This window comes from Gasterosteus aculeatus, chromosome 5, assembly GCF_964276395.1.
Source record: "Gasterosteus aculeatus chromosome 5, fGasAcu3.hap1.1, whole genome shotgun sequence".
NCBI classification, from domain to species: Eukaryota; Metazoa; Chordata; class Actinopteri; order Perciformes; family Gasterosteidae; genus Gasterosteus; species Gasterosteus aculeatus.
In genome coordinates this window covers 12,900,499-12,926,071 of record NC_135692.1, presented here as the reverse complement: position 1 = coordinate 12,926,071, position 25,573 = coordinate 12,900,499, and the positions used below count along the sequence as shown (strand labels likewise).

Here is a 25,573-nt window from a genome sequence, read left to right as displayed (position 1 = left end):
TTTTGCAGCATCTGTTTGGGACGGATCCATTTCTACAGCGATCCGAGTACAAGGAGGAGAATTTAGAATGTGTGAAGTAAATGTTGAGACGTGTTGAGACGTAATATGTCAAATCCAACTTATTGTGAGACTCCACATATTGATCCAATATAATGAGTATTTAAATACTTTATACCGATTCCTGGACGTTCACATTACCGTTCTTCCACTAAAAATAAACGCATAAAAAGACCAACAAGACACAATTGTTAATCTATCATTAATTTATTTAAAAACAAAATCTAATAATGCCAATTGTGCTTTGCTCGGAGAAAGCAAGAACAAAAAAAAGTGACACTTTACGTTTTCTTTTAGTAGCTGGTGATTCATCCTCTAGTAACAAGTCATCTGCTCTTGTGTTGTTTTAAATTACAATCTACAGTGTCCTTTTGGATTCCAACACAAAATAACATGCACAAGAAACAAACCAATGAAAACACAACCAGAGAACACTACAGTGTATTAAAAAAGAGACACCTGCTCCCCAGATACAGGCTTTCTTTTATCCTACAAAGTTACATGGTTGTACAGGGATGCTGTTAATGCAGCAATGACTCTCAACCAATCGACACCATCGAGTACAACATCGCTTTGACCTTTCAAGAGACAGATACATTCAGGAGGTAAACGAATCAAACTCATCTCACATTGAACTGTCGATGATTAAAGGCGACCAGAGCAGACATGCAGTACAGTACGCAGTAGTTTTTTTTTTTTTATCCTGGCGGAGGGGGGGGGGGTCCCTCAACATGGGGACCTGAACAGATTATGGGGCTCGAAAAGGCCTTTAATGTAAACCAAATCACTTTGATCACATTCACGTTTAAATGACGTACGCTCCTGTTCTTCAACATGCTGCGGCAAACACAAACGAGTTTCCATCTCAGGGTCATTTCGTACACAGATTTGACTGCACAAAAATAGGCAGGTTTATATTATTAAATCAAGAAGTCGACAAAAAGCATTTCAGTTAATTGCAACAAGCAGTGTCTTTTAGTATAAATACTCATTTAAATGTTTACCGGCAGACACCCAATGCCCACGTTCTTTTATTGCCCTGACAGATGGAGAATGTTGTTTGACAACATTCACATTGTCTGCTTCACATTATCAATCGGAGAAAATGCCGTCAGCATCGCCTCTAATAACATAAGAAATTAATCAGCTTTTCTTTCTCTTTTTTTTTCTCCACCCTTTCCAAACACATGCTGTCTTTTCGTTTTGGTGTTCACTCAGACACCATCCTCTACTTAGATGTTCTACGTTTATTTTTTCGAGTCCTCAGATTTTTCAGCAAAAATGAAAAAGTATAATTGTTAAGCAGCTAAAATGCACAAAGAGTTTTTCATCTTTTTTTTGTCTGTGTTTGATGTTGCCTCTTGCCTATTTTCAGTTACCACAAATATTCAACTCCCAACCTCTCAGACACCATTTCTTTCTTTTTTTTGGAACAAAAGATGAAAAGATAAATAAAATAGATTAACCTGACAGTTAAGCACTATTATTTAGTTTTTCAGTAGTTTGCATTTAAAAGCATCCGAAGGAGAAAGACGTCCTCTCTTTTCTTCACCAGTACAGCGGAGACACCACCTTGCCAACACTTAATTGTCTTTTGCTATAATGGAGTATTTGTTTCGCAAATGCACATCCATTATAGCAAAGCTGCTCCCTCAGCAGTTTCATGAAGTGTGTTATGAATACAAGAAAGTGTAGCGGGGAACCCAAATCTCTGCGTTCCCTGTAAGGCATAACCTAAGAGTTTGAGCTTGTTGCATTTGAACCAACGTGGATGTGATGGCTGGTATTAAGTGTTCTAAGGGCTCTGCTATGGAACATTGATCAACAGGTGAAAGAGCTGTTATGCGAAGAAATGAAAGTGACTTATCATCAAAAACCAATGACAAGAAGGTGGAGCTGAATGCACTTAGAAAGGACTTTGGACTGCGCAGGACTTTTAACAGGTATATTTTAGTAGCTATTTTTGCACGGCTGGACAAATCGATTCTGCGTATATCTTTGATATATGAACTGTGTATAATTTGCATAATTGATCATCTTTGTCTGTAAGGAGGATTGGATTTCACTACTTAATTTAGCAAATTAAGATTTGGATACGTACGTATGTTGCAGGAAAAAACACATTCTATCTAATGTACCTACATTTTTAAAGTTAATGATGCCAGAGTGAATGACTAAATGCACTACGGATGAGACACTTGCTCTTGTGGCCTATTTGTTTTCACAATCAGCCTTTCATCCAGCTACATTAGACATGTTTTCTACTGTATGATAGTAGAGTGCACTAGAGAGAATACAGCAGCTTTAAAATAAACAGACAACATGAAAATGCCTTTGTTGTTTATGTTAATAATTATTCTCTATGCATATTTTGCTTGATTAATTGAATAGACAAAAGGCAGCTTGCTTTGTTCAGATTGCTGTAAAAGTAATTCTTATTAACTAACCTGCTTGAGTATATTTTCTGATTAAGTTTAAAATGTAGATGATATTAAAACCTCATGTCTTCAATGTCAAAAGTTCACAAAGAGAGGATGATCCCTAGCGGCACCTCTTCAAAAGAACAATACATGTGTTTTATCAGCCGCACAGTTCTAAGAAGGGGAGTCAGATACGGGAACAAAAAGGGAAGACTGTCTTCAAGTCTCTTCCTGTTACATGAAGGCACTTCCTGGTAAAGCTTTCCACAGACTAGCACCTGGGATTGTTTAGAAGTAACCAGTAGAAGCCCTTTATTGGAAGGAGCCTGCGGTTCCGGCTGGGCTGAAAGGTGTGTCGGTCACAGCAGCGCGAAACCTAAGATGTAGTGCAGGAGTTTGTTCCGGTTGGCTTGAGGTAGAAAGGTGCTGCTTAGCTCCACAGCCGTCACCTGGTTCTCTTTTCTCTGCTTCAGGACCTTCAGGAGATCACAACACAAGGCAAACTCAACTGCAGCCGGAGGAACCCCAGAGCCCTCCTTTATTCCAACACATCATGTGTTCATATATACACACGCACTCTTACCCCGAGCTCTTTGAACGTCTTCACGGTGTTCTTGACCAGATAATGAGTTGCACTCTCACCTAAAAAAAAAACACACACACACACACACACACACACACACACATTAATAATACATGGATGAAACTGAAAAAAGCAGTGCCTTTTATGTGTTTATTCCCAAGTTGGAACCAAGCTTGTGTGTGGGGAAATATTGCAGTCCTACCATAAGCGGCCACTCCTCTCTCTGTGCGGGTGAGCAGGTATCTGAAGAGCCTCTGGGTGTACTCAGACTCAGCCATGGGCTGACTCAGACTGTGGACAAAGATCGCAGCGCCGCTGTAGGCCTCCAGCACCGGGCTGACGAGCCGCTGCAGGAAGACGAAGAACTCCTGGTGCTCTGCGGAAAGGCTCACCTAAAAACGGGAGGGTAAAGAAAGAGATTAAAACGTGGAAACGTAAACCTAGATGTTGGTTCCATGTCAGTGTTTTTTCCTCTTTAGATTAGCACTTCTAAAGTAGACCTTTAGGTAGCGATCCCTCTGCTCCTCTCCAAAGTCACTGTCCTCGTCCTCCTCGTCGCTTCGCCATGAAAGGGGCTCTGGGAACTTTTTGGGCCAGGGTTCCTCCGTCGGACTGGGACTCAGTTCTTCGTGGTCCTCCTGTCAAACACAAGAAAATTACAGTAATCATCTGGGCCTTGGAAATTTCTAACACATGCAAACTTTTTTAGTAGTAAATCAAAAGTTAACTGCACTTTCCAAGCGTTTCATGACTCTACTTGCAGGATTAGTCACAGGGGTTACGTTTATTTTGTGTCCACCTGCGGTGAGGACTGTATCTGAAAACTGACCTCTGCTACGTAGAGAACTCCATATTGGATCAGCCGGGTCACTGCATCATGAAAAACCTGGTAAATAGTCTGACAGGGCTGTGAGAGAGGAGAGGGAGAGGCACTGTGAAACATGCAACGAACCGTATGGAGTCCGTTTTAAAATCTGTGACAGAAACCAACAACCAATGTCAACACAACTGATTATTAGCATGTGACCACTAGCTAGAGCTGATGGCTTGAGATCTAATGAGGATTCACTGGCCCATTTAATAAAAGGCTTTTTAAATTTTACTTCAGAGATAGCAAAGAAGTACATTTTTTATTTTGTACAGTGCAAAGTGCAAAAAGATGAGGAAAATGAGTAGGACTTACTGGTGCAACAGACACCTCGTTCACGAGAAAGTGTGAGAGCCCTGCGGCCTTGCGGATGAGCCTCTCCTGACTGAGAGGGAGGCTGCTGGGACCATCAGCCGGTTGATCCGACTCGGATTCCACGACCAGCTCTCGCTGCAGTGACAGGATGCTGCAAGCTGGAGACGCATCAGAAAAGTAAAACTCTTGAGCGAGAAAATTCAGAATGGGAAAACTTGATCTACAACACATCAGTAAAGAAGTCAAAGATAAGTGATGAGCTCTGAACACAACAACAATCTCCTGGCTCAACACACCAATGATTGCATCAGAAATGAAGACGTGGAAAAGGCCATTGCTGTAGAAGTTGAGCTCAAAGAGCGCTGGTACAGTTTGGCTCGGTGCGATGGTGAACTCTCCGTTGCGATTTGAACTGCTGGTCACGTTGACGCAGTTTCCCAGCAGGTGGAGGGCACGCATGACCACATCCTCGGAGTTCCCCGAAAAGCCCAGATCAAAGTCCCGTGAAAGGATCTCCTCCTTCATATTGAAGAAGTCTTCCACCAGCTTGGACAGCACCACCCCCTGGAGCAAAATGGAGAAGAGCACACACACATCAAAATAAGCAAAACAGAGAGACGGGGATAAATGACTACTTAAACTAATATACCGGGCTTGGATTTTGTTGCATGCAGCACTGGCCAAATTCCTCAGAACAGAAAGTCTATTTCAGCGACTGTTTACCACTGCAACACACTTTCATCAGGGGGCCTGCAGAGGGCAGCGGCGCACCACTAACGCGCAGACGAGAGGATGCAGGAAGAGCGAGATCTCTAACAGAGAGGGACCTTCATCACTATCATGCAGAGCTATGTGACATTTGGATCACCTTGGCGTAAGAGAGGATGATGGACAAGAGAAGAACGAACGGGAGAAAGAAAATCAGAGGAATAATGAATAGAGAGGCGGAGGGCGTGGTATTCAAGGGGACATGAAAAGCCTGACTTACCTGTCTGTGTCGGTACAGCAGCAGACAGGCTACAATGTGGGTGGACATGATCGCCGATGACTTATTAGCCGCTGTGAGAGAAGACGGAAAGAGATTGCGATACAAAACACACAACGGACCGCCAACAAATCTACCACATCACATCACCCATGAATACCACTCACTTGGCATTTTATGGACTTAAAATAAACTTGCCAATCTCATTTGAGCAATGAGTTTGTTGCAGGCCATTAGGTACAATGTGAAGGTATACCAATGTGTGCATACCAATGTGTGCATACTAATGTGTGCATACTAATGTGTGCATACTAATGTGTGCATGTGCACAGGCCCGCGTGCACGGGTCACTAGTGGTCATGTTGAGCATAGCTCAGGTTCAGGGGTGTAAAGTGTGTGTGAGCAGTGGTACTGCATTAATCCCCTCCTCTGCTTCTCTGTCCTCCCCTTCATCCGATTGGCTGAAAACAACATGCCATCCAGCTGGAGGCTTTTTGATTGGCCGAGAGCAAAACACAAACCGGCCTCGCGTAGGAGAATGCAGCTGAATGAGCTGGGGAGAACCGGTTCTGTAGTGCTTCCCCCCCGCGGTAAAAAAGCCGGGAGTGATGTGAGGCGGATGGACTGATGCTGTGCTGGATTCCAACTAATAGAGGCAATATGACGGATAGTACTCCATACGCGCAGCCTTAGCTCCAGCAGGCAGGTGCCCTTTTTACGCAGGATGAAAAAGAAGAATGGTGTGCAGAAGGAAAAGAGGAATGCATATTGAAGCAGCAAACATGTCCTCTGGTGTTTTTAATTAACGGCATGTGATCATGTCATAAGAAATTTAGCTGAATGCGGCATGCTGGTTAAAAGCGTTTTAACAGGATGACATTTGTGTTGCTGTCCTTCTTTACTGCAAACAAAGAAACAAGAGCTGCGCTGTGATTTTAGTGAAGTGGAAAGTCTCAGTGAGGCAGATGATGACCTTTAATGCAATCTGTAACAGGGCTATAGTTAGGGTGTAATAAAACCAATGGCTGAAGGGTTTAGGGTCTCTTACTGAAGAGGACGTGCTTGGCGAGGTTGTTAATAAGTTGTCGCCTTAAAATATCATTGGGCAGCTCTCTGTTCAGCTGCTCTTCTTCCTGCCCCTCAAACAGCTGAGCATCAGGCCTGGAACAACAAAAACAACAAGTTATAAAGATTGTCGTCAGCCTCATATGCACACAGAAGTTCCCCTCACACATGTATTTACAGCTTTCCTTAAACACGTTTATAATAAAATGAGTGAAACTACCAATAGAAGTTCAAATACAATATTTAGAGGATTAGTTTGGACTGACGTGAGATATGAATGTAAAAGGCCTGGAGTTTGCCCACTGTACCGCTTTTCTGCACAACAGCTCTATGCTGACCAACTGCCCTGTATGTCCCGAACACTAATCTGAACTGAGGGAAGCCCAATATCTCACTAAATGTCATCATTCAATGTCTACTAATAGGCTACTATTGGGCATGGGAGTTTATGCATTGTGCATTGGTGGTTTTAATTGCTCATCTGGCATAGACCTTTTGACTCCAGACCAGATGGGATGGAGTGCTGCTGTCCTTGTTGATGTACTGTGGGACCATCAGTTTCATTTTGAAGGGACAGTGCTGAACTCAAGTGCCCCCCCGCCCGCCCCCTGCCGCTGCGAACTCAAGTGATCTACTCAGAGGTTACAAAACAGAGCACGCTGTGAAGTAGCAGGAGGGAGAAGTCAAGCTAGGACGTGGCCGTTCGTAATATTACAGGTGAGAATGCGAGGCAGCTGGTTTCTGCCGAGATGACAGCAGCAAGTGTGTGTGCGTTTGCCCTTACTGTGCAGAGATGATGATGGGCATCAAGGTTTGCTCCAAGGACACTGACGGTGGAATATGGCGGTTTCTTTGAGAGTCCAAGTACTCCTGCAGAGACAGACAAACAAACCAATGCGTTCCAGTTTGAACATGCCACATTCCTTTATTTGTCATTGTTTGCACTTTTTCCATAAATGTGTAGGTAACCAAAAGGGATGTAAATGTGAACCTGCGCTCAGTCACCTTTAGGGAGAAGGGCTGGTTGAAGTCAACTCTGACGCAGCCATAGTTCTTCCTCAGCATCCTGAACACTCCACACGCGATCCCCCACAAACTCTCGTTCTGCTTAGGCTTGCCCTGGTGGAATTAAACGTTCAGGAGGTTACTTACAACGATAAGCAAACATATTGCAGTTATCCCACCAAAAAGGCAAATGGTGTAACATCTATTGTGCTTCTTTGAAATACTGAGGGAAAAAACAAAAAACACCTTTGTTGCAAAAAGCAAGCGTACTTTCTAACAACAGACGGCCACCAAGGACTCACCAGCTGCTCACTATTGTAGTTGCCTTCAAGAATACGATCGTAAGAGATGCCAACTGGCACCACCAGCACGTCTGGGATCGACCCGGTCCACATTGTGTCCACCACGATGGACAGCATGCCCGCACGCGCCGTAGACGGCTTACCGCTGCGGGAGCGGGTACCCTCCAGGTAGACCTCCAAAAACTGATGCTGACGCAACAACTCCTCTGTATACTAAAGGAAGCACAGAGGGAGAGAACAAAAAAAAAAAGATGTTGTAGTGAGAATAAGATGAATGATTAACAGTCAAAAGTGGGAGTAATGTGCCTCTACTGTGTTTTGATTAAAAGCGTTTTTTTTGCGATTCTGTATCACAACATTGACTCCTAAACGAGGTCCAGCGAAGCTGCTGGGTGTGTAGCCGGAGGAGACGTTCGAAGTGGGTGGGTGATCTCCGATAGTTTTGACCCCCAAAATGGAGCGCAGGGAAGTGGGCGCATGCCAAGGCAACCATTTTGTGCAACAGTATCCACCAGAGTACAGCATGTGGAACAGCTGCCTCCTCCTATGGCGACACTTCTGGGAGGAGAAGCTTTGTTCTGGATTTGAGTCCATTCCTTTTTACAGCCAGCTCTAAACGCCAGAAGTCAAACTTAAAAAAAGCACATGCCTTTCTTTTTTTTTTTTTTTTTTAATTTAGTACAGTAAATTACACCTCTGTGAATCATTCCAGATGAAATCAATTGATTATCACCTTGTCTGTTAGTGAACTTCATTGAGTGGAAGGTGTTGTAAAATATTGGGGCTTCAAAGGGATAAAAAAAATATAGCGGATAGCTCTTATCTATCTCAAGCACTGCAATTCTGTGAAAGACCAGTACAATTAAATCCACACAAGCAGCTTGGCTGTTTTAAAGAAAGCACATTTACACACAGCGAACGAGCATTAATATCCACGTAGTAGTTGTTGACATTAGTTCTACTTCAGGGTTTTCTCATTAGCTATTGATCCACATAATCCAAATACTAGAGCGCAACAACAAGTTCGGATTCCAGTTTTAAATCAGCCTCTAATTCCCATTCAGTCATTTCAAAAGGCTTTGGCAGCACAGACTTTCTTGAGATGTAAAATGCACACACAAGGGTGGAAAGAACATCGCAAAAAGTTCTCGTTCTTTCAGCCGGGCTTGACTCCAACCATCATCAAAGATGTGGCCATCCTCCTTGCAGGTACAAAGTGATCGCTAGTTGCCCTCACAACTCTTCACGTGCAAGCAACTAAGTACGTCAGAAGATGCATCAACCTACTTAGAGAAAAGCAGAGGGAATACGAGTTGGATCCAGGTCAGTGGCGTGAAGAAAAGCATTTGCACCATTAAAAAGGATTGTATTAGTGTTTAAGTAACTTACTTAAAAGATAGATACTGGTTGTACATTTGCAGTTTGCCATTAGACAAATATCATTGTCAAAGCAGAAGACTCTTGTTGGACAAAAAGAGGATTGAATTTTGGAAATTATTTAGCCTTTAAAAAAAAAAAAAAAAACTGCACTTTTGGACCTCACAATGCTCAGCAGTTATTGGAAATGTTTAAAATCACACAGGTCCAAAGCAACCCTACGCATGCACCACTGCAATCAAAGTCCAGCCTGATCTTCATCAGCAAATGTGCAGATAAAAGCATAAAAACGAATAAATGTGAATATGAGCAATATGTCGGAATCTTCAAAGTTTTAACTAGTCAGTAAAGGCTAAGAAAGAGAGAGAGAGCTGGAAAAAATGCACACATGAGCTAGCATTATGTAACAAAAGCTTTTAAGTCTCACTGCCAATCACTCAGGAATGAAAGGAGCAAACAGAGCAGAAAGCATGAAGACAGCATGCAGTTATATAAGAAGAAAATCCAAACAACCTACAGACGAAACTAAACTTGACAACGGTATGATAAACATTTACTCTAGGAGATCAATAGACTCCTGGGACTTACTGCATGTAAGAGGGATCTGTACAAAATGTCTCTCTTTCCATCGCCCGTTTCCTCCATTCTCCGTCGTATGAAAAATCCTCCGAGTTTACGGATAAGGGTGCTGGAAAGAAAAGAACTTACTTTAGATCTGTTTCTGAACCTTAAATACTATACAAAGACTGCTATAAGGATATCACAATCACCATCTGCTGTGGGCGGGTTTCCATGACATTAATATTAGCCTGAATGTAAAAATCTATGTCAATCTTTAGTTTCACTCTTTAGATCGCTTTTTATTCCCCTCTGATCTATTTCTAAGGAATTCCCTTTGTTCTTAAATCAAACTGATCCCTGCGACTTCCCTTTCTGAGCATATACACCTTCTTTAGAGATCAAACTTGACGGGAGTCTTTGCAGGCCTTTTACCTGAGGATGGGAATACTAAGGTTGTTTCCAGCAGCGATGTGAGGGGCTTTGATATTGTGACAGAACAGGATCAACGTGATGAGCAGGTAGTCAATGTGGGATTTGTGAACGGGGAGGAAGACCATTGGCACATTTTGCTGTAGAGACGAGACATAGATGGGTTTATTTAAAAAAGCACATTTCTCATGGCATCATTTGATGAGTCTACAGTAGCTATAATCTACATTCATATATGCATCGATCAGAATTGAATTGTGATTTTCAATGTTTTTGGAATCCCCGTGGAAACACTATGTTTTGAAAACGGCATCTTGCATGTTCTGTGGAAAATATCTTGCTGTGAGTAGAATTTATTTTAGCTGTGTGTGTGTACTTTCTGCTGACCTCTGTAGCAGCTTTCTTGACCATTTCCAGCTGACCCTTGTGGATCTGGATGCTCCAGAAGAAACCGTTGAAGAGCCTCAGGAGGACCCAACCTGTCAGCCTGAACAACAGGAAGAGTGTGAGAAGATGTGGAACATGATCACGGAGCCCAAAACTTGAGCTGTAGCAGAATTCCGTCTGTTTTAGTGCAACGTAGCGTAATGACAAGGTGCACGCAGGGTGCGTAGCCTCGCACGTGAACAGGACCTTCCTAAAGTGTGTCTGATATTCGGTACGTACCTGATGAAGGCCGGTGAAATGTTGGCCACCATCTCCTGAAGGAAGGCCCTTGCTTTCTGCTTCACTTTACTGATTGCTTTGTGCTCTTGGCCCGGGTGGCGGCCTGCGGCGTCCAAATCGGAGGCCACCTCTGCAATGGAACACTCCACCCTGACGGGGACCCGAGCGCAGAACAAAACACAAGTGGACACAAATATAAATTGAAAGGTTTTCTTTGTTGTTGTTGTTTTTTTTAAACCAAACGGGGGAAACAACACACACTCGAGCCCGGTTGCACAACTGAGGCGAGCTCCAACATATGCATGGTGGCGTTTGGGAGGCTGTTTACCCGTTGCTGTTGAGCACATTGTCCACTACGTTCCTGGTGAACATGTCTTTGTTGACGTCTCTCTCCATGACAAACAGCACGTAGCTCAGCCGGCGCGCCAGCCATCCGCGCTGTCTGCATCGAGAAGAAAGAAAGATGTAAGGAGGAGAACACATTCTCAAAATATACTGCACGTATGTCTAATGGAGGCTTTAACATATTTTTGTCTGTATATTAAAGAATAAAATGACACATAACCATCTCATTCATAGAACATGTACTCTCAAACAAAAATGTATACTTTAGCTGATTTCGGGGTAATTTAAACACTGGGTTTCACCTTCTAAATCAGTCACTGGATGCATGTGTTCAGTGTCAACTGACGTTCATTTTAAATTATTCAAGTGTCTACCTTTCCACTGTTTGGCCTGACTTAAAGTTCCTTATCAGGAGGGCCAGAGCCCGCCTGCACCACATTGTTAGTACCATACAGGGTGAGTCAGCTCACTGTATAGTTTCAGAAGTTGCCTGACTAATGAACTGCTCGGAGAAAAATCCTGCAGAAAAAGGCAAAAACCATAGTATAGTAGGTTTTGCTTTAACTTACCTGGTGTGGGTCTCATTAATGTAGATGACGTTGCGGAGTCCCAGAGATGGAATACTGGGGTTGAACAGTTTCTCCTGGGACCGAGACAATGATGATTAATATTGGGAGGAAGACAGCACCCACAGAACTTCAACTAAGAGCCCGAGAGACAGCAATGAGAACATTTGAAAAAGAAATGCATGATGATGCATGACTTGTCTCTTGACAAGTAATTATTATAGGACAATCATATGCAGGCCATGCAGACTGGAATCCAGATGAGCATCTTTAAATGTTCCAAAGAAGCAGGAGTCACCAAGAGTCAGACCAGCCTGACACCGACTCAGAGTCAGTGTGGCCAGATTTGGATTGACTTATATTTACAGAGTATTTTATTGACCTGTCACACTGCTGATTCACCAGTTTACTACGGGGGCAGGAAACCCGACTCCCCTACGTTTAAAGAAAGAAATATGTACAAAAACAGCTGTTGTCTCCGCTGTTACAAATTACATTTGCATATAAAGAAGATCTCATTTTAATGGTCACTTGGATTGAGATTTATTTACAGTGTCTTTGAAAAGCCCCGGCATATCCTGCATATTGATCATTTTACAAAATGTTCTCATCAGAACATACAACACCGCGGATGTGACGGGAGTCTGGTAAAAGGAATTAGATTTGGTGGTGAATTACCCAGCTCTGCGGCGTACAGGAGTGACAGCAGCGGCCCACAAAGGGCCTCTTTCTGTTCAGCAGGCCCTCCTTCCACGTGCTGGCAACACAGCGCAGCACCGAGGGGCTGGTGCTGCGGTCCTTTAGAAAAGAGCCACACACACAAATGTCATCGCGGAGTTGCCGGGACAAGATGAGATCTGGTGTGTAATGCTGATCCCACTGTAGGATGCGATCGTGACGGGCAATTGGTGCTACGGCTTACCGAGTCGTCATTGGGATGTTTCCAGCGGTTACACCACTGTTCTCCGTTGTTCACCTGCAGCAACAAGCCGTCTGACAGATCCATGTTCTCCGCCGTCCCTTTTCTCTCCCTTCAGATCACACTCCACTAGCTGGCGAGCTGGGAAGACACAGGAATGTCACATGGTTGAATCTTTAATTATATTAATGCAGCCATCGCTCCTGGTAATATACGAGTTGCCGTTTGCTGGGCAAGAACCTACTAATTACCCCTAAATGAGATATTCTGTCAGTTTGCTGGACATGGTTTGTGTGAAAATAACACTGTCCTCAAATTTGACTTGAAAACTGAACAGTACAAATTCATATTTCGCTTTGAATATACGTTCAACTAATTCATAAAAGAAACAGTCAATACGAAAACTAAACCAAAAGCAGGATTTGCATCAGATTTCTACAATACAACGATCTCCTTATTGGTGGAGCTTTCCACACGCTGACCTCTGCTCAGCATTTTGTGGCCATTAGCCCTGAGCAATAGAAAGGTCTTAAATTGTAAAGTAGACAAACAAGTTGTATTCAATAGCCTAAAAATCACACAAGATGCATCGCCCTGTTGGTATGAGCTAAGTTCACTCAACACCTGCCGGCTCCAGTTAGGCCAGATTTGCAGATGCGGACTCTTTGTGTACGGCATGTGGGCTGGTCTCCTGTGGTTCCAATAACTAACAACAATCCACAGCAGGGAGTACGCTGCGCTACAGCGTTTGGGACCGAAGGGGGGGACAGGGACTAAAGAAAAATACATGATCGGCAAATCAAACGGCTGGGTTTATTTGCCTCCTCCTTCATAAACCTCGCAATAGCTTTGTGTCAATAATTGACACTTCTCCTAAAAACCTTTTTTTACTTACAATAGTTGGATTCTTATGTAAATAAATAACACTGATCTCCATTTAGTTTGCGCTTGCTCAATACAGAATTGACTGTTGGTTCCTTGGGGCCTTGCTGCTGTGTACTGCACATCCACCGGCCGACTATCTCTAAATATGTGACAGGTGAACATAGCCATTATGACAGTGTGTTTCCATTATTTTTCCAGTCGTTGTTATCCATCTTATCATCACAATTATATCCCATCACCATGATAAGAATTGAGATTATACGTGTGGCCCTTTCTTAAGGGATGCAACTGTAAGTTGTTTTTTTAAATCCTACACACACATTTAGGAAAACAAATAACTCATTGTGCTATTTTGTGGCGTTTTCTTATATGCACAAACATGACAATCGTCATTCTGAACTAGATCCATTAAAAAAAGGCAGTTATTGTGGGACACCGCTGATCTCCCTACAGATCACATTCTATTTATTCCACGGAGGTCAAACGCCCACAGAAACACCGCATACAGGACTCGGTTTAATCCGCCGCACGCGCTCAGAGCTGTCTGCTGTAAAGCAGGTCAAACAGCACAAGTCGCGGTTTGACAGATGGAGGGAGTGTGCAGGGGGGGGAATTAGCCGGGCAGACAACAATGGCACACAACGCAGACGCCCGGTGTCTGGTTTGTGCTGCGAAAGTAACTCCGATTTGTTACTTTCGCAGAAACGGGGCAAAGTGGGGTTGTGTTTGTTAATTAAAAATCACGAGTCGGTCGGTCATCGTCTTTTTTTATTTTTGCAAATGTGATGACACGAGCCTCGTGTGGTAAAAACAAAAACGTTAGCGTTTAAAAGGGGCTAATGATACGCATATCGGGAGGGCATTTAGCCCGGGCAGCTATTGCGTTGTTTATTGCGTGCCCGAAAAAGCCAAGGTTACATGTAAAACACACACACACACACACACACACACACACACACACACACACACACACAGTCCTCTTGAACTCAATGTCAACGTAAAGTTAACCGGGGCTAACGTCGGGTAAGCCGCAAACCGCCTCGAACGCCAGGCGGCTTTTACCGGTCACGAGCGTGTCAACCACGTAGTGTAAGCTAACGCTACCAAGGCGGTAGTGTCCATGGCGATACGTGCGCGGCGTTGGGAGACCGCTTAACGTTGCTTCAACCTCGGGCGACGTAGCCTAGCGCGGCCGTTAGCCCCGTTAGCCGCGGCTCGTCGGGAGTCCGCCTTACCTTGAACGCCGTGTTACGTTGAGTCATTTCTCTGAACAAATAAATAAAAGTCGTCGAAAAATAAGCGGCCGGCGTTTGCGGTTCTGTGGTTCCGTTCAGCCCACGAGAGCTCCACTCTCCTCCCGCGGCTGGACGGCGCAGCTCTGACAGGCAACGAGAAATGTGTCACAGGAGGGAAGGAGCGCTTGTTATTTCAATACGGCGGCGAGCAGAGGGCAGATGCAGTTCTGCCGTGAGCCAGGAGAGGGAAGCCCGGCGCACACGTGATCCCCGCGCATCCCCTTCCACCCATTCATTCATTTTATCAGCTGCAATCCTTAAACTGGTTTATACTGACTGCCACCACAAGCGACGTAAAACATTAGTATTTGTCTTGTTTTCCTTTGGGACAAAAGGCCATACCACATATATTTGCGCAGTGTGCGTTTTCAAATTTATATTTTATTTTGAAGACCTATTCTATTATATATTCTGTTTTTTATGGTGAAACCCAAACCAAAATATTTAAAATTAAATCAAATTCCTGAACAGAGAAACAGGACATCATATATCATTTATACAAAGAACGTATGTTTTAGAAATTAAAATTTTAAACATGGGTGTGGGGCGTCCTCCAGTGGTTGGATATTTACAATGCATATCATCGGAGCGTACCACTGTGCTATGACGGGGGGGGGGCGGTCAATAAATATACATAGGGTCTCTTTAAGATATATTAAACATACATATGGAAATGTATGTTTTCCTTTCAAATAAAGTTTGAAAAAATATATTTACTACCAAACTGTTGCTTTATTTAGGTTTTTCTGAAAATTAATCGTAGTTGGTCCACCCATGACGATATCTTGAATGGTTGGGACTGAATCGTCCTCGTTCCTTCGTTTCTACCAAGCTAGTAGCAGCCATGAGGTAAGCAGCACATTTGGATTCTAAATCCGTGTATTTATTCTAATTACACATTTAATATGATGGTTCGATTTGCTATTTAAGACAAGTGGATTGCCTTGAATCCAGACGACAAAATGTAAAGTCGCTTATTTCTACCAGAATACATGTAGTGTTAGCATTGGGCCTACATTGGTGAGCTAAGTTAGCCAAATAACCAAGTTAACGTTATGTCGGAGCACCATACTGAAACGCCGCGGATCCTTGGCCGCTAATCAGCTCTCAACAATGGAAGTATTTAGCGCCTGTCAATATTAGTCGAACTAGCTGAAAATAATGTCGGTAAAATAGAAAGCATAAAGGATTACAATACAGCACATCTCTGTGGCGTGCAAGTCACGCATTCGCTTTCCTGTCGGTTAAAGGGCTAACTGCTAACGTTAGTATTTATTAACACCAGTTTGGCATCTGCGTTGAGAATAGATTAGATTTTTGTGAGTATCTCGTTTTTAATATATTGTGTGCGTCGTATCTGTAGTCCTGGTTTGGAGAAATGCCAATTAATTGGCCCACTCGCTGGCAGTGACGAGGTCAACGGAGCTATTGAATTAACGCCGTGTTTTCAAGTAGAAACCTGTAAAATGCCAAAAGTGGCCTATTCCTTTTTGTTTTGGATTAATTATTTCAGTCAATACAAGAGAACCGATCTCAATACCTGAGTTGTTAAATGCCCCCTTTTTTTTAATGCCAAAACAAATTTAGATGAAGCTGCTACTTGCTGTAATACACACGTTGAAGTTTAAATTGCTCGATGATGTTAAAGGCCCCTTAGTGCTGTATGTGACATTCCTGCAAAACTAACACACCATCATCCCCAGGCTCCAGAAGCGCTTGGCATCCAGCGTCTTGCGCTGTGGCAAGAAGAAGGTGTGGTTGGACCCTAATGAGACCAATGAGATTGCCAACGCAAATTCTCGTGAGTTGCTAACTTTACTTTGGAGCGCTCTCTGTATATTCGTGCCATGTGATCTTTAAAGGCCAACATATTTTTATGCGTTGTAAATCTGTGCCACAGGCCAGCAGATCCGAAAGCTGGTGAAGGATGGACTGATCATCAGAAAGCCTGTGACGGTTCATTCCCGTGCCCGCTGCCGCAAGAACACGTTGGCGCGCCGCAAGGGGCGTCACATGGGTTATGGTGTGTAATGTACCCGTCCTTTTCCTCAGAAAAAGCATGAACGTGTGAACCATGTTGAGTCCTGCTAATGGCAGTTGTTTGGATATCATGTGGCCTGCTGTAATGTCATATTTGATTTCGTGTTAACATAATTAATATCCTCCCGACCAGGTAAGAGAAAGGGTACAGCCAACGCCCGTATGCCAGAGAAGCTGATATGGATGCGTCGCATGAGAATCCTGCGTCGTCTCCTTCGTCGCTACAGGGAGTCCAAGAAAATTGACAGGCACATGTAAGTGTGAATCTCTGGTGATTATGCCAGTGTAGTTTTGAACACCTATTTCAGGATGAGGAATCTTGCTTCTAGAAGCTGTGAGGCATTTCTTGTGTTTCCTTCAGGTACCACAGCCTGTATCTGAGGGCCAAGGGTAACGTCTTCAAAAACAAACGCATCCTGATGGAGCACATCCACAAGCTGAAGGCAGATAAGGCTCGCAGAAAGCTGTTATCGTAAGTTGCCGTTTTTTTAGATCGTATTAACTTCTTTGACTGCGTATTTCACTGCTACGGTTCAATAAAGTGTTTTCAGCTGCTACTTTGTAAGTGTCCCTTTTTCATCACGGCACTTTTCCAATAATGTGTCCACCTTATTTTACCCAAACAGTGACCAGGCAGAGGCTCGTCGCTCAAAGACCAAGGAGGCCCGCAAACGCAGAGAAGAGCGTCTCCTGGCCAAGAAGGAAGAGATGATCAAGAGCTTTTCCAAGGAGGACGAAATTGCAAAGAAGTGAATTTAGATTGAAAGTTTTTCATATCTGATTCCATTTTTCTTGCTAATAAATTTGGATAAAAGTAATTGTCAGTTTTGGGATTATTGTCTACCTGTTTGGGTGACGAAGTACAGAGTGATAGAAGCAAGGCAGAGTGACAATTTTGGAGAATTGTTGGGTTTAACTTTTCTCCCCCATAAATTCTCAAGACTATATCAATCATTGCGAATTAGCTTCTTTTTATATTTTAACTACGGACATCGTTGGGATATTTTAGCACTTTGATTCCCAACAAAGGGTTAGTACGGGGTCCTGCTTCATACTCTGTATTCTTTTAGAGTTCTCAATGGTCCAGCAAGTGGCAGCAGAGCACCGGTATCCCAGTGTTATTTAACATCTTCATTCATTTCGGTTATCCAGATGTTCCTATCAAGATTGCTGCAGATTAAACAGAGCCTCAAACACTGTTCTTCATCCCAGAGGCTGAATCAGTCCAACACTTCGATCACACGTTCGCTCTATAGTAACAGCGGCAACTACTTCGCTACGATCAATCACTATTTTTATCTTCGACTGTCAGTTTGCACAGCCTACTACGACAGGGTTATTTATTGAACAACATGCTGCAGCATCGTTTATGCACAACGTGTTGCGAATTACACTGAGCAATTTTTTTCAATTGGTCTCTTAATCGAGCTCCTGTTGACATTGGTGCAAAACTTGAGAGGGTTAAAGAACACCAAGATACTCACGTTTTATGAATAGTGTTCCATCCATCCGCTTCCCCTTTCTTGAAGTGTAGTCAAAAAGCCTCTAACAAACTCGCACCTTCCTTCAAACGTCGGCCGCGCTGCAGCTTACGGCCACATTAAACCTCAGCTGCTGACGAGTCATTTTCACTTCTGGCTCCGTGCTGCTTTCCATCTCGCTCGCTCTCTTGAGAAGGTGTGACTGAAGTGTTTGCAGATGCGCCAGTCGGTAACCAGGACGGCTGTGTCCGTCCGTCTGTTTGTCAGCAAGAACTTGGGGATTCTCCTCCGGTGGATTAAAAGCAGATGTTATTCAGGAGGATCTTGTGTTTGTGGCACTGGAGTTTTAATAACAGTACTTTGAATTACTCTTTTCGATGGATGGCTGCGTACTAATGACACGCTATAGTCAGGAATCTAGACAATAATTCACAACTTTTAGACTAAACTCACGGGTTGAACCTTCATCCCTTTCACGTCCCGTTCACTGGCAGATGTTCAACTTGTTTTACGTCTGGTTTATAGTAGCTTCTGTTCTTATCATGCGCCATCATGCATAAACAATAAGACATCGAGGCTGCAGGGAAAATGCTCTATGTTTAAACGGCCTTGAGCTGGCAGGAAGGCTTCCACAGCATAATGCATCCGCTTACCTTGGAATTCTGATTTAATTACAAAAAAATCATATTTAAACTACTTTTAACAACAGGTGTAACCTTTATCAATATGTTCATTAAAATGTGAGATGTCACTAAAATGCTAAGACCTCAGACATAAGTCGTTGGGGTGGCTGACTGAGAAAACATGTCTTTGAGCGTTGAGGCCATTCTGTAGCTCAGTTAATGTGTTTTTTCATTACCAAGAGGCACTCCTAATTCCTGGAGCGGGATCCTTAATGAGATTAGATACGGAGAGGAGTAGCGATGAAATGAAGCAGCGCTCTTTATTACATTTGGCCTTCAACCAAAGCAAAACAAATGGAGAACGCTAAAGAGATCAGGAGATCTTCAAAAACATTTGAGATCAGAAGACTCAAGTAATTAAAGAGAATGTTTGTAATACAAAAACACTTCAAATGTAAAATCTTGAAATGGCATTGTGATGACCTCCTTTGCATTGAGTATTGGGCTTCATCTCCATGGTTGTATAATTAACTGTTGGCCATCATGTGTCTCTGGAGACCTTAATGGCGTTACAAGGGTCATCGTGGATGGATAAATGTCAACTTTAATGTGCATGACATCCAGCTGTTAGGCCTAACTCGACATTCACCTGCTTATAAAACACTCCTGCCCTCATCCCATCGTCTTTTTCCTTCCACATTGTCGCCCTTTTATCTTCTCTTCCTCCTCACCTACGTAATTGCCTGCCATATATTATCTATATATATATAGATAGAGAGAGAGTGATACTTTAAAGCGAGGGAATGATTCACAATGTTCTCCAATGTTTCTTTTTCAAGGCATTAATTGTGTGCAAATGGAGGATGATGCATCAGACAACTGAAAAGTAACATCAAGAAAATGTTATCATATCTTGAGCCTGCCGGTTCAAACCAAAGCATTACTAATGAGCTTCTTTAAGATCCGTATGTCAAAAGTGTCGGCTTTCTGCTAACAACACATTTCACTCCACTTCATTATCAGTGCCTTTTGGTTATTTTGTACCTTTTAAACTGAAAACAAAACCATTAGGTGAGCAGTTCTCCTCGGTCACTAATCTTATTCTGAAATGATGAATTGCAATAATTGCTTGGATCAAGGGCAACATATTCAGAATTCCTGTATGGTTACAGGCCGAGTCAAGCAAAATCAGATCAAGACATCCCTAATTAACCCACACGCATTTGATTGACAGGTGTTATTCTTTAAAGCACTTGTGTGTTCGTTCGGAAGCAGCTCAGCTGTCTAATGCACAATGACATGGAGGGGCTTTGCTTTGCAGGCCTCCGCAGTTCAGTTGTGAATTGCAAATTTACTGCCACAGTGTTTACAGTCAGAGCAAATAAAATGAATCCATACAGCCACAAGCTTCGGCAGATACCACAGTGCGACAAAACTAAATGCTTCATTTAATATTTAATGAGTCAGGTGGGATTAAAAATCTGTTTCTGCTGCATGATGAATAATTCTCTCACTTTCCACAAGACGTGTGTGAAATTAAATTAAGACAAGTCAATGTTTCGGTTGAAAAATATAGAAGTTACATTTTTCTTCTGAGCTGAACTCCTTATATTCAAGTTGTCTATCTATGAGCATCCCTCTTCACAGTGACGGCCACACTATAATATAAAAGCACTTATGTTTGTTAAAAACAGAGCAAGGCGAGACTTATTACCAACAATTTTCCCGTCTTGCAGATTCTTCGGTACGCTGGATATTGTTGCTTTTTCCATCTTTGTGTCGTTCATTACAGAGTTGTTGACTCGGGCAGCAAGCAAAGCATCTTTAGCAAAACAGAACAGCCCCAATTATCCTTTAATCCCTGCACCCCGAAGGCACAAAACCCCCAAAGTCTGTGACACACTTCAGATTGAATAGAATAGTTTAGCCGATCCTCTTCATACCGGCACAGGATCCTTCTGTGGAAATAGGACTAAACCGAGGGCTTGGCTGAAGTGAGAAAATAGTAAAAAAACTAAACAACAGACTTCTCAAATGTGAATTGTGTCTGCGTAATATATATATATTTATCCCGGGGCAAGGAAAGAGCTTAGACTGAGACGCTGAAAAATTGATACCTCCAGATCCACAAAATGCACCGTTTGAACCGCAAAGAAAACCTGTTCAGTGGATTTCACGTCCTTTTCATAGGGACTGGATGCAGTTGAAGTTTGCTTTTAAGATTTTAGGTGTTGAATTTGGGAAAACCATTTGTGGGGACGGAGGGGCCGAGGTGGTGAAGGATGTGAGCGCATCCTTTACGGAGATCGGCTTCTTCTGTATTTATCCCGCAAAGCCAAAACCCACCTGGTCAAAGATAAAACCGGTTTATATGACTCTGATTCTACCTACTCATATCCATGCAAGGGATATAATGCACTAGTGTACCGAGTCATACTAGTGTATTCATTTATACTGTTTATTAAAAAAGCTATAACTTCAGACAGAGGATTAAGCTAACTGAGTGAAGTTAAAGCTAGCTTGGGAAATAAACACAGCTTTAGCTAGAGACACTCTATCCACACTGTTCCCTTTAATTCATCATCCATTGATCTAATCCAACAAGTTAGTACAATCTGTTACATATAAATCATATAGATTTATCAAATTGATTCGATGGTACATTTTTACTCAAATGGATAACGAAGTGAACAGAATATTCAGTAACATTAAGGTGTCACGAAATTACTTTAATAGAATGTCCTAAAACGACAATATCACAATTCGGCTAATTGGCCTCAAGCCCTTTTCCTCTCAACTTAATTTGTCTTTTTATAGGATTAAGCTCTGCGTTTGTACTTCAGCGTTCAGATATCTTCACAATCACGATTACGTTGGCTTATTGCTATTATACGTTATTCTCAGAGGGGGGTAAAGCACGATGCACCAGATGGAGGCAATCTGTAACTGCAGAGCAGCAAGTAACTAGGAAACCAGGACACCCAGTGACAAAACGAGGGTGTTTACCTCAAAGTCAAGGAGATGCAAACTGCATTTAGAAAACGCTTCTAATGCAAGGAAGCAGCTTAGTGTGGAGATAAATCATCGGATGTCTTGCAGACATTGACAAACATTAACACCAAAGCAAACGTACCTTTAATCCTTCTTGAGCTGAATAAAAGGAGGCCGGAAAACACATGCAGCCTAAATCAACAAACTCCTCCTAAACCACAAAAGCCCTCGTGTCAATCAATCCGAACGCCACTGGACCATCCTTGATTTTCATTTCGGGGCCAAAATGAGAAGATAGCAACAACAACAACAAAACAACAATCGCATCAAAGCTCATTCGGAATTGAGAAAGGATGAAACACAAGTGGTCAGAAGTGATGAAGGGCGTTGAGCGAAAGCAGGTGGGCAGGTAGGGAGGATCAGCAAGAGTGGAACTCAGTGTTTTGTTTTCATTAGCTGATGAATACTGATAGTTATCTTTTTGAAGTTATGTAAGTAACAGAAGTTATTGGTGTTATGGATGCTCAGTAGCAATCACACCAGAATAATATTGATCCGAGCCCTGGTGGAAAAACCACTTCAACGATGACCTTGTAAGATGACAGAGCAGCAATTTCAATCAATCACAGCATTTATAGGGGCATTTTTTAAGTTGGTGATATTTCTGGCAGTGGATGCAGGCTGTAAAAAAACTAAAATAGCTTCTGATTTCTCTAGTTATTACATCAGTGCTGTGTGCAGTGCACAGCCTGTCACATTGTGTCGGGACAAAGAGAAAATTTAAAAGCAACACAAACAGATTTATAGCATATCAAATATACAATTTATGGATGAATTCATTTTTTCTGATGTACCTCCCCCTAAAACGCTCCAGTCCAAAGAAACATCCTCAAATCAGAAGATCCCATGCAGCATGCTTGCAGCTTTCATGTTTCAACCCCGGGGCCTATTTCCTCCACCCTCTAAGCTCCATCCACACGATGTATGCACCCTCCTTTACCTCCAGACTCTGCCGCTGCTGCCTTCATTCCTGTCACACGCACCGTGTTGTGCGAGCAGCATCCCGAGAAAGCGGAGGTTTCGCCCTCAGAGGCAGGAGACGAGCGCATGCATTAAACATGCCATCTCCGTGTACCTTCTTCTATTTTTAATAGTCCAGTTGGCTGGCAGAGTGGAAGGGATGAAAACACGACTGGGACCTGAGGATGGTGACAACGCAAAGACCGGGAGGAGGAAAAATAACACCAGGATTCAGGCGTTGTCTTCAAGGGCTGCAGCCGGAGTGTTGATTAAAGAAATGATACTTGCTCCTGTAGTGGGACAAACCGGATTGTGATCAGAGCTATTGAAAGCTATGAAGCTTTTATTTGGGGAAAGTACAGACACAAGTATCGACAGGTGGAGGTTTGGGTTCAGGTAACAGAAGCTAAAAAGAAAAGAAAAAAAACACGAGACAACAAAGCAACAATGCAACTTTGATCTTCAGGCAAGAAACGGAGGGGAAATGGGTTGGAAACACGCCGCAGGTCTGACGAGGGGAAAGTGGAAAACAGGCGAGCAGGTGTGCAGCGGAGGTCACGACTGAAGTGCAAAGTCGGAGGGCCGCTGCTGGACAGGTAGATGAAGGAAATGAATGGTTTCTGGCTGCAGGGAGAGAAAAAGAGGAGTCGAATCTGACTCGGATCCAAACTCGGATTTGGATCAGTCTCGCGACTCTGCTGTATACAAAGCTTCTACAAAGGCGTATGCTGCCCGCTGAGACTCGACGACAGAGGGATGAAGTTGGTGACTAGCTGGTGGAAAAGGGGTGAAAATGAGAGCACATGTTGGTCTTCTTCCCGGATGTAGATGTGCGTGTGTAATATCCTCTCACGCTGAATTAAAAAGACAGCAAGAGGAAGTAAGGGATTATTTTTATTTGCGTGTGTTTGATGCAGAGGTCTGTTAGGTGTTTCCAGCCGGCTTTATTTCCCTCTGACAGCGCTATGCTCATCCTTCTGCCTGCCTATATAATCAAGTGCTATTTCGGGCATGGATTTTGCATTTGAATTTGCATTGTTGTTATATTTTTTGTGCTCCTCTTGTCATGCCCTTGTGCTAGAATCCCCCCCCCCGGCCCCCTACGAAGCAGTCAAAGCACAGTCCTAAAAGTGCACATAACTGAGTGTGAAGAATGAGCAGGAGAAGACGGTGTAACAACTCGCACATATAATGAGCCATTTTACTTCATCTTCCAGCCTCTTCGATACTCGGTGTGGATTCGTTGACTCCCCCCCAAAAAAACATTCAATGTCTTGTCGTGATGTTGATGCATGTAGAAAATGATTTGAGAGAGACAGTCCCAGCCTTGCGTTCTCTGCTTCATGCTGCCACTGGAGGAAGAGAAAAGGATGTCAACCTCCTCTTCTCACTGCCATGGAGGAGAGAGAGCTCAGTGGTACAGCAAGTGCAAGGCACCATGCCATTTTCAGCACACAAGTCAGCAATTTTTAAAAAATGTACGAGAAGGCAGATGTTCTGCCAGTTGCACACATATTTCTCTCTCTCTCTCTCTCTCTCTCTCTCTCTCTCTCTCTCTCTCTCTCTCTCTCTCTCTCTATCTCTCAAAATCACATTTGATCCAATTTGATAACAGAACTGGGTCATGATTTGAGAAATGTTCCTCACACCACAGCAGGGACACACACACTCTTTCTCTCTCTTTGCCAGCGTAGTCGATGGCCTGCCAGCAGCTTATCTGTTGCCAATTAATTTTATTGGAAGTTAATCACATTATTTATGGTCATTAAGAACGAGGAGTCCTTTAAGGTGCTGCGCTGTCAAGTCACATGAAAGATCTCGGTGTATTTCTGTGGCCACGAAAGGAGACATTTCCAGTTTGGATTCGAATGAGGAATTTAGGTGTGAAGTTAGACGGTGAATGTGAGGAGAAAATGCAGACGTTTAGCTGTAAATTAGGAGAGAAAAAACCCTATTTGTTTGAGTCATGCTAGCAGTTTTATGCCCGGCAATGTCAGTTCACCTCTTTGGACGGAAATATCTGTGACCGTATAAAGTTTACTTTTCATAATTTGCAACCGTCAGCAGGAAAATATTTTGCCCAATACTAAAGACTAAATTCACATGTATGACACGCTTATTAACGCTTATTAGCAAATGTTAGCATGCTAGCATGCCAAACAAAGATTGTGAACATCGTAAACGATACCTGCTAAACATTTGCATTCTCACTTCACTTCACTTTATGTTTATTTAGTATCAACATTCGCAATGGGTTGACAGTTTAGAGTTGAAAAACAATGTATTCATGAAAGGTTACTTGAATATCTGAATTTCTATCATAAAATACTGCCAGCCATTTCTATTCAACGTTTTTTATGAATAACATGTGGACAAAGAAAAAATTAAATAACCCAAACTTTCAAAATGTATCATTATGAAAAATATTTTTTGCGTTTATCCCCCTTTACAAAAGATGATGCATTGTATATAACTAACAGTATATGAGAAAGTCAATGCAATAACAATATTGATAATTATATAACAATGAAAAGGTCCAGTAGAAATGCTTACTTTACTTTTAAGTTAATTTTTAACACCACTTCAGTATCTTCAGAAAACCTTTGAATGCAGGGTTGAATTTTTAGTTGTAAAGCAGTATTTTTATGGTGTGGTCTTGCTTGTTTACTTGAGTACATTACATTATCTGAATAATCCTACCATCATTGGCTGAACAGTAATTCCAATATTTATGAGGCAAATAATACAGTTTGACAGAGCAAGACAAAGAAAACA

The 25,573-nt window shown here is 42.7% G+C and overlaps 2 protein-coding genes across 3 annotated transcripts; one reads left to right on the top strand and one right to left on the bottom strand.

Annotated features, from left to right (window-relative positions):
- Window positions 1–248: 248 nt before the first annotated feature.
- On the bottom strand, window positions 249–14,950 carry gpam (glycerol-3-phosphate acyltransferase, mitochondrial). Its single transcript, XM_040175872.2, has 21 exons — window positions 14,584–14,950; window positions 12,467–12,604; window positions 12,223–12,342; window positions 11,548–11,621; window positions 10,962–11,075; window positions 10,634–10,783; window positions 10,355–10,454; window positions 9,971–10,107; window positions 9,566–9,665; window positions 7,601–7,813; window positions 7,299–7,412; window positions 7,078–7,163; window positions 6,277–6,389; window positions 5,232–5,302; window positions 4,540–4,807; window positions 4,244–4,401; window positions 3,890–3,967; window positions 3,561–3,698; window positions 3,263–3,452; window positions 3,061–3,119; window positions 249–2,953 (listed from the first exon to the last, which is right to left on the bottom strand). Exons 2-21 carry the CDS (start codon window positions 12,548–12,550, stop codon window positions 2,837–2,839), a joined length of 2,484 nt encoding a protein of 827 aa, XP_040031806.1. The 5' UTR covers window positions 12,551–12,604; window positions 14,584–14,950; the 3' UTR covers window positions 249–2,836.
- On the top strand, window positions 14,319–17,501 carry LOC120818950 (large ribosomal subunit protein eL19). Of its 2 annotated transcripts, XM_078103500.1 has the most exons (7): window positions 14,319–14,371; window positions 15,384–15,492; window positions 16,347–16,444; window positions 16,544–16,666; window positions 16,817–16,937; window positions 17,045–17,155; window positions 17,310–17,501. In XM_078103500.1, exons 2-7 carry the CDS (start codon window positions 15,488–15,490, stop codon window positions 17,434–17,436), a joined length of 585 nt encoding a protein of 194 aa, XP_077959626.1. In that variant the 5' UTR covers window positions 14,319–14,371; window positions 15,384–15,487; the 3' UTR covers window positions 17,437–17,501. The 2 variants fall into 2 exon arrangements, with proteins under 2 accessions (XP_077959626.1, XP_040031807.1); XM_040175873.2 differs by lacking the exon at window positions 14,319–14,371 and having other exon boundaries at window positions 15,370–15,492.
- Window positions 17,502–25,573: the final 8,072 nt, after the last annotated feature.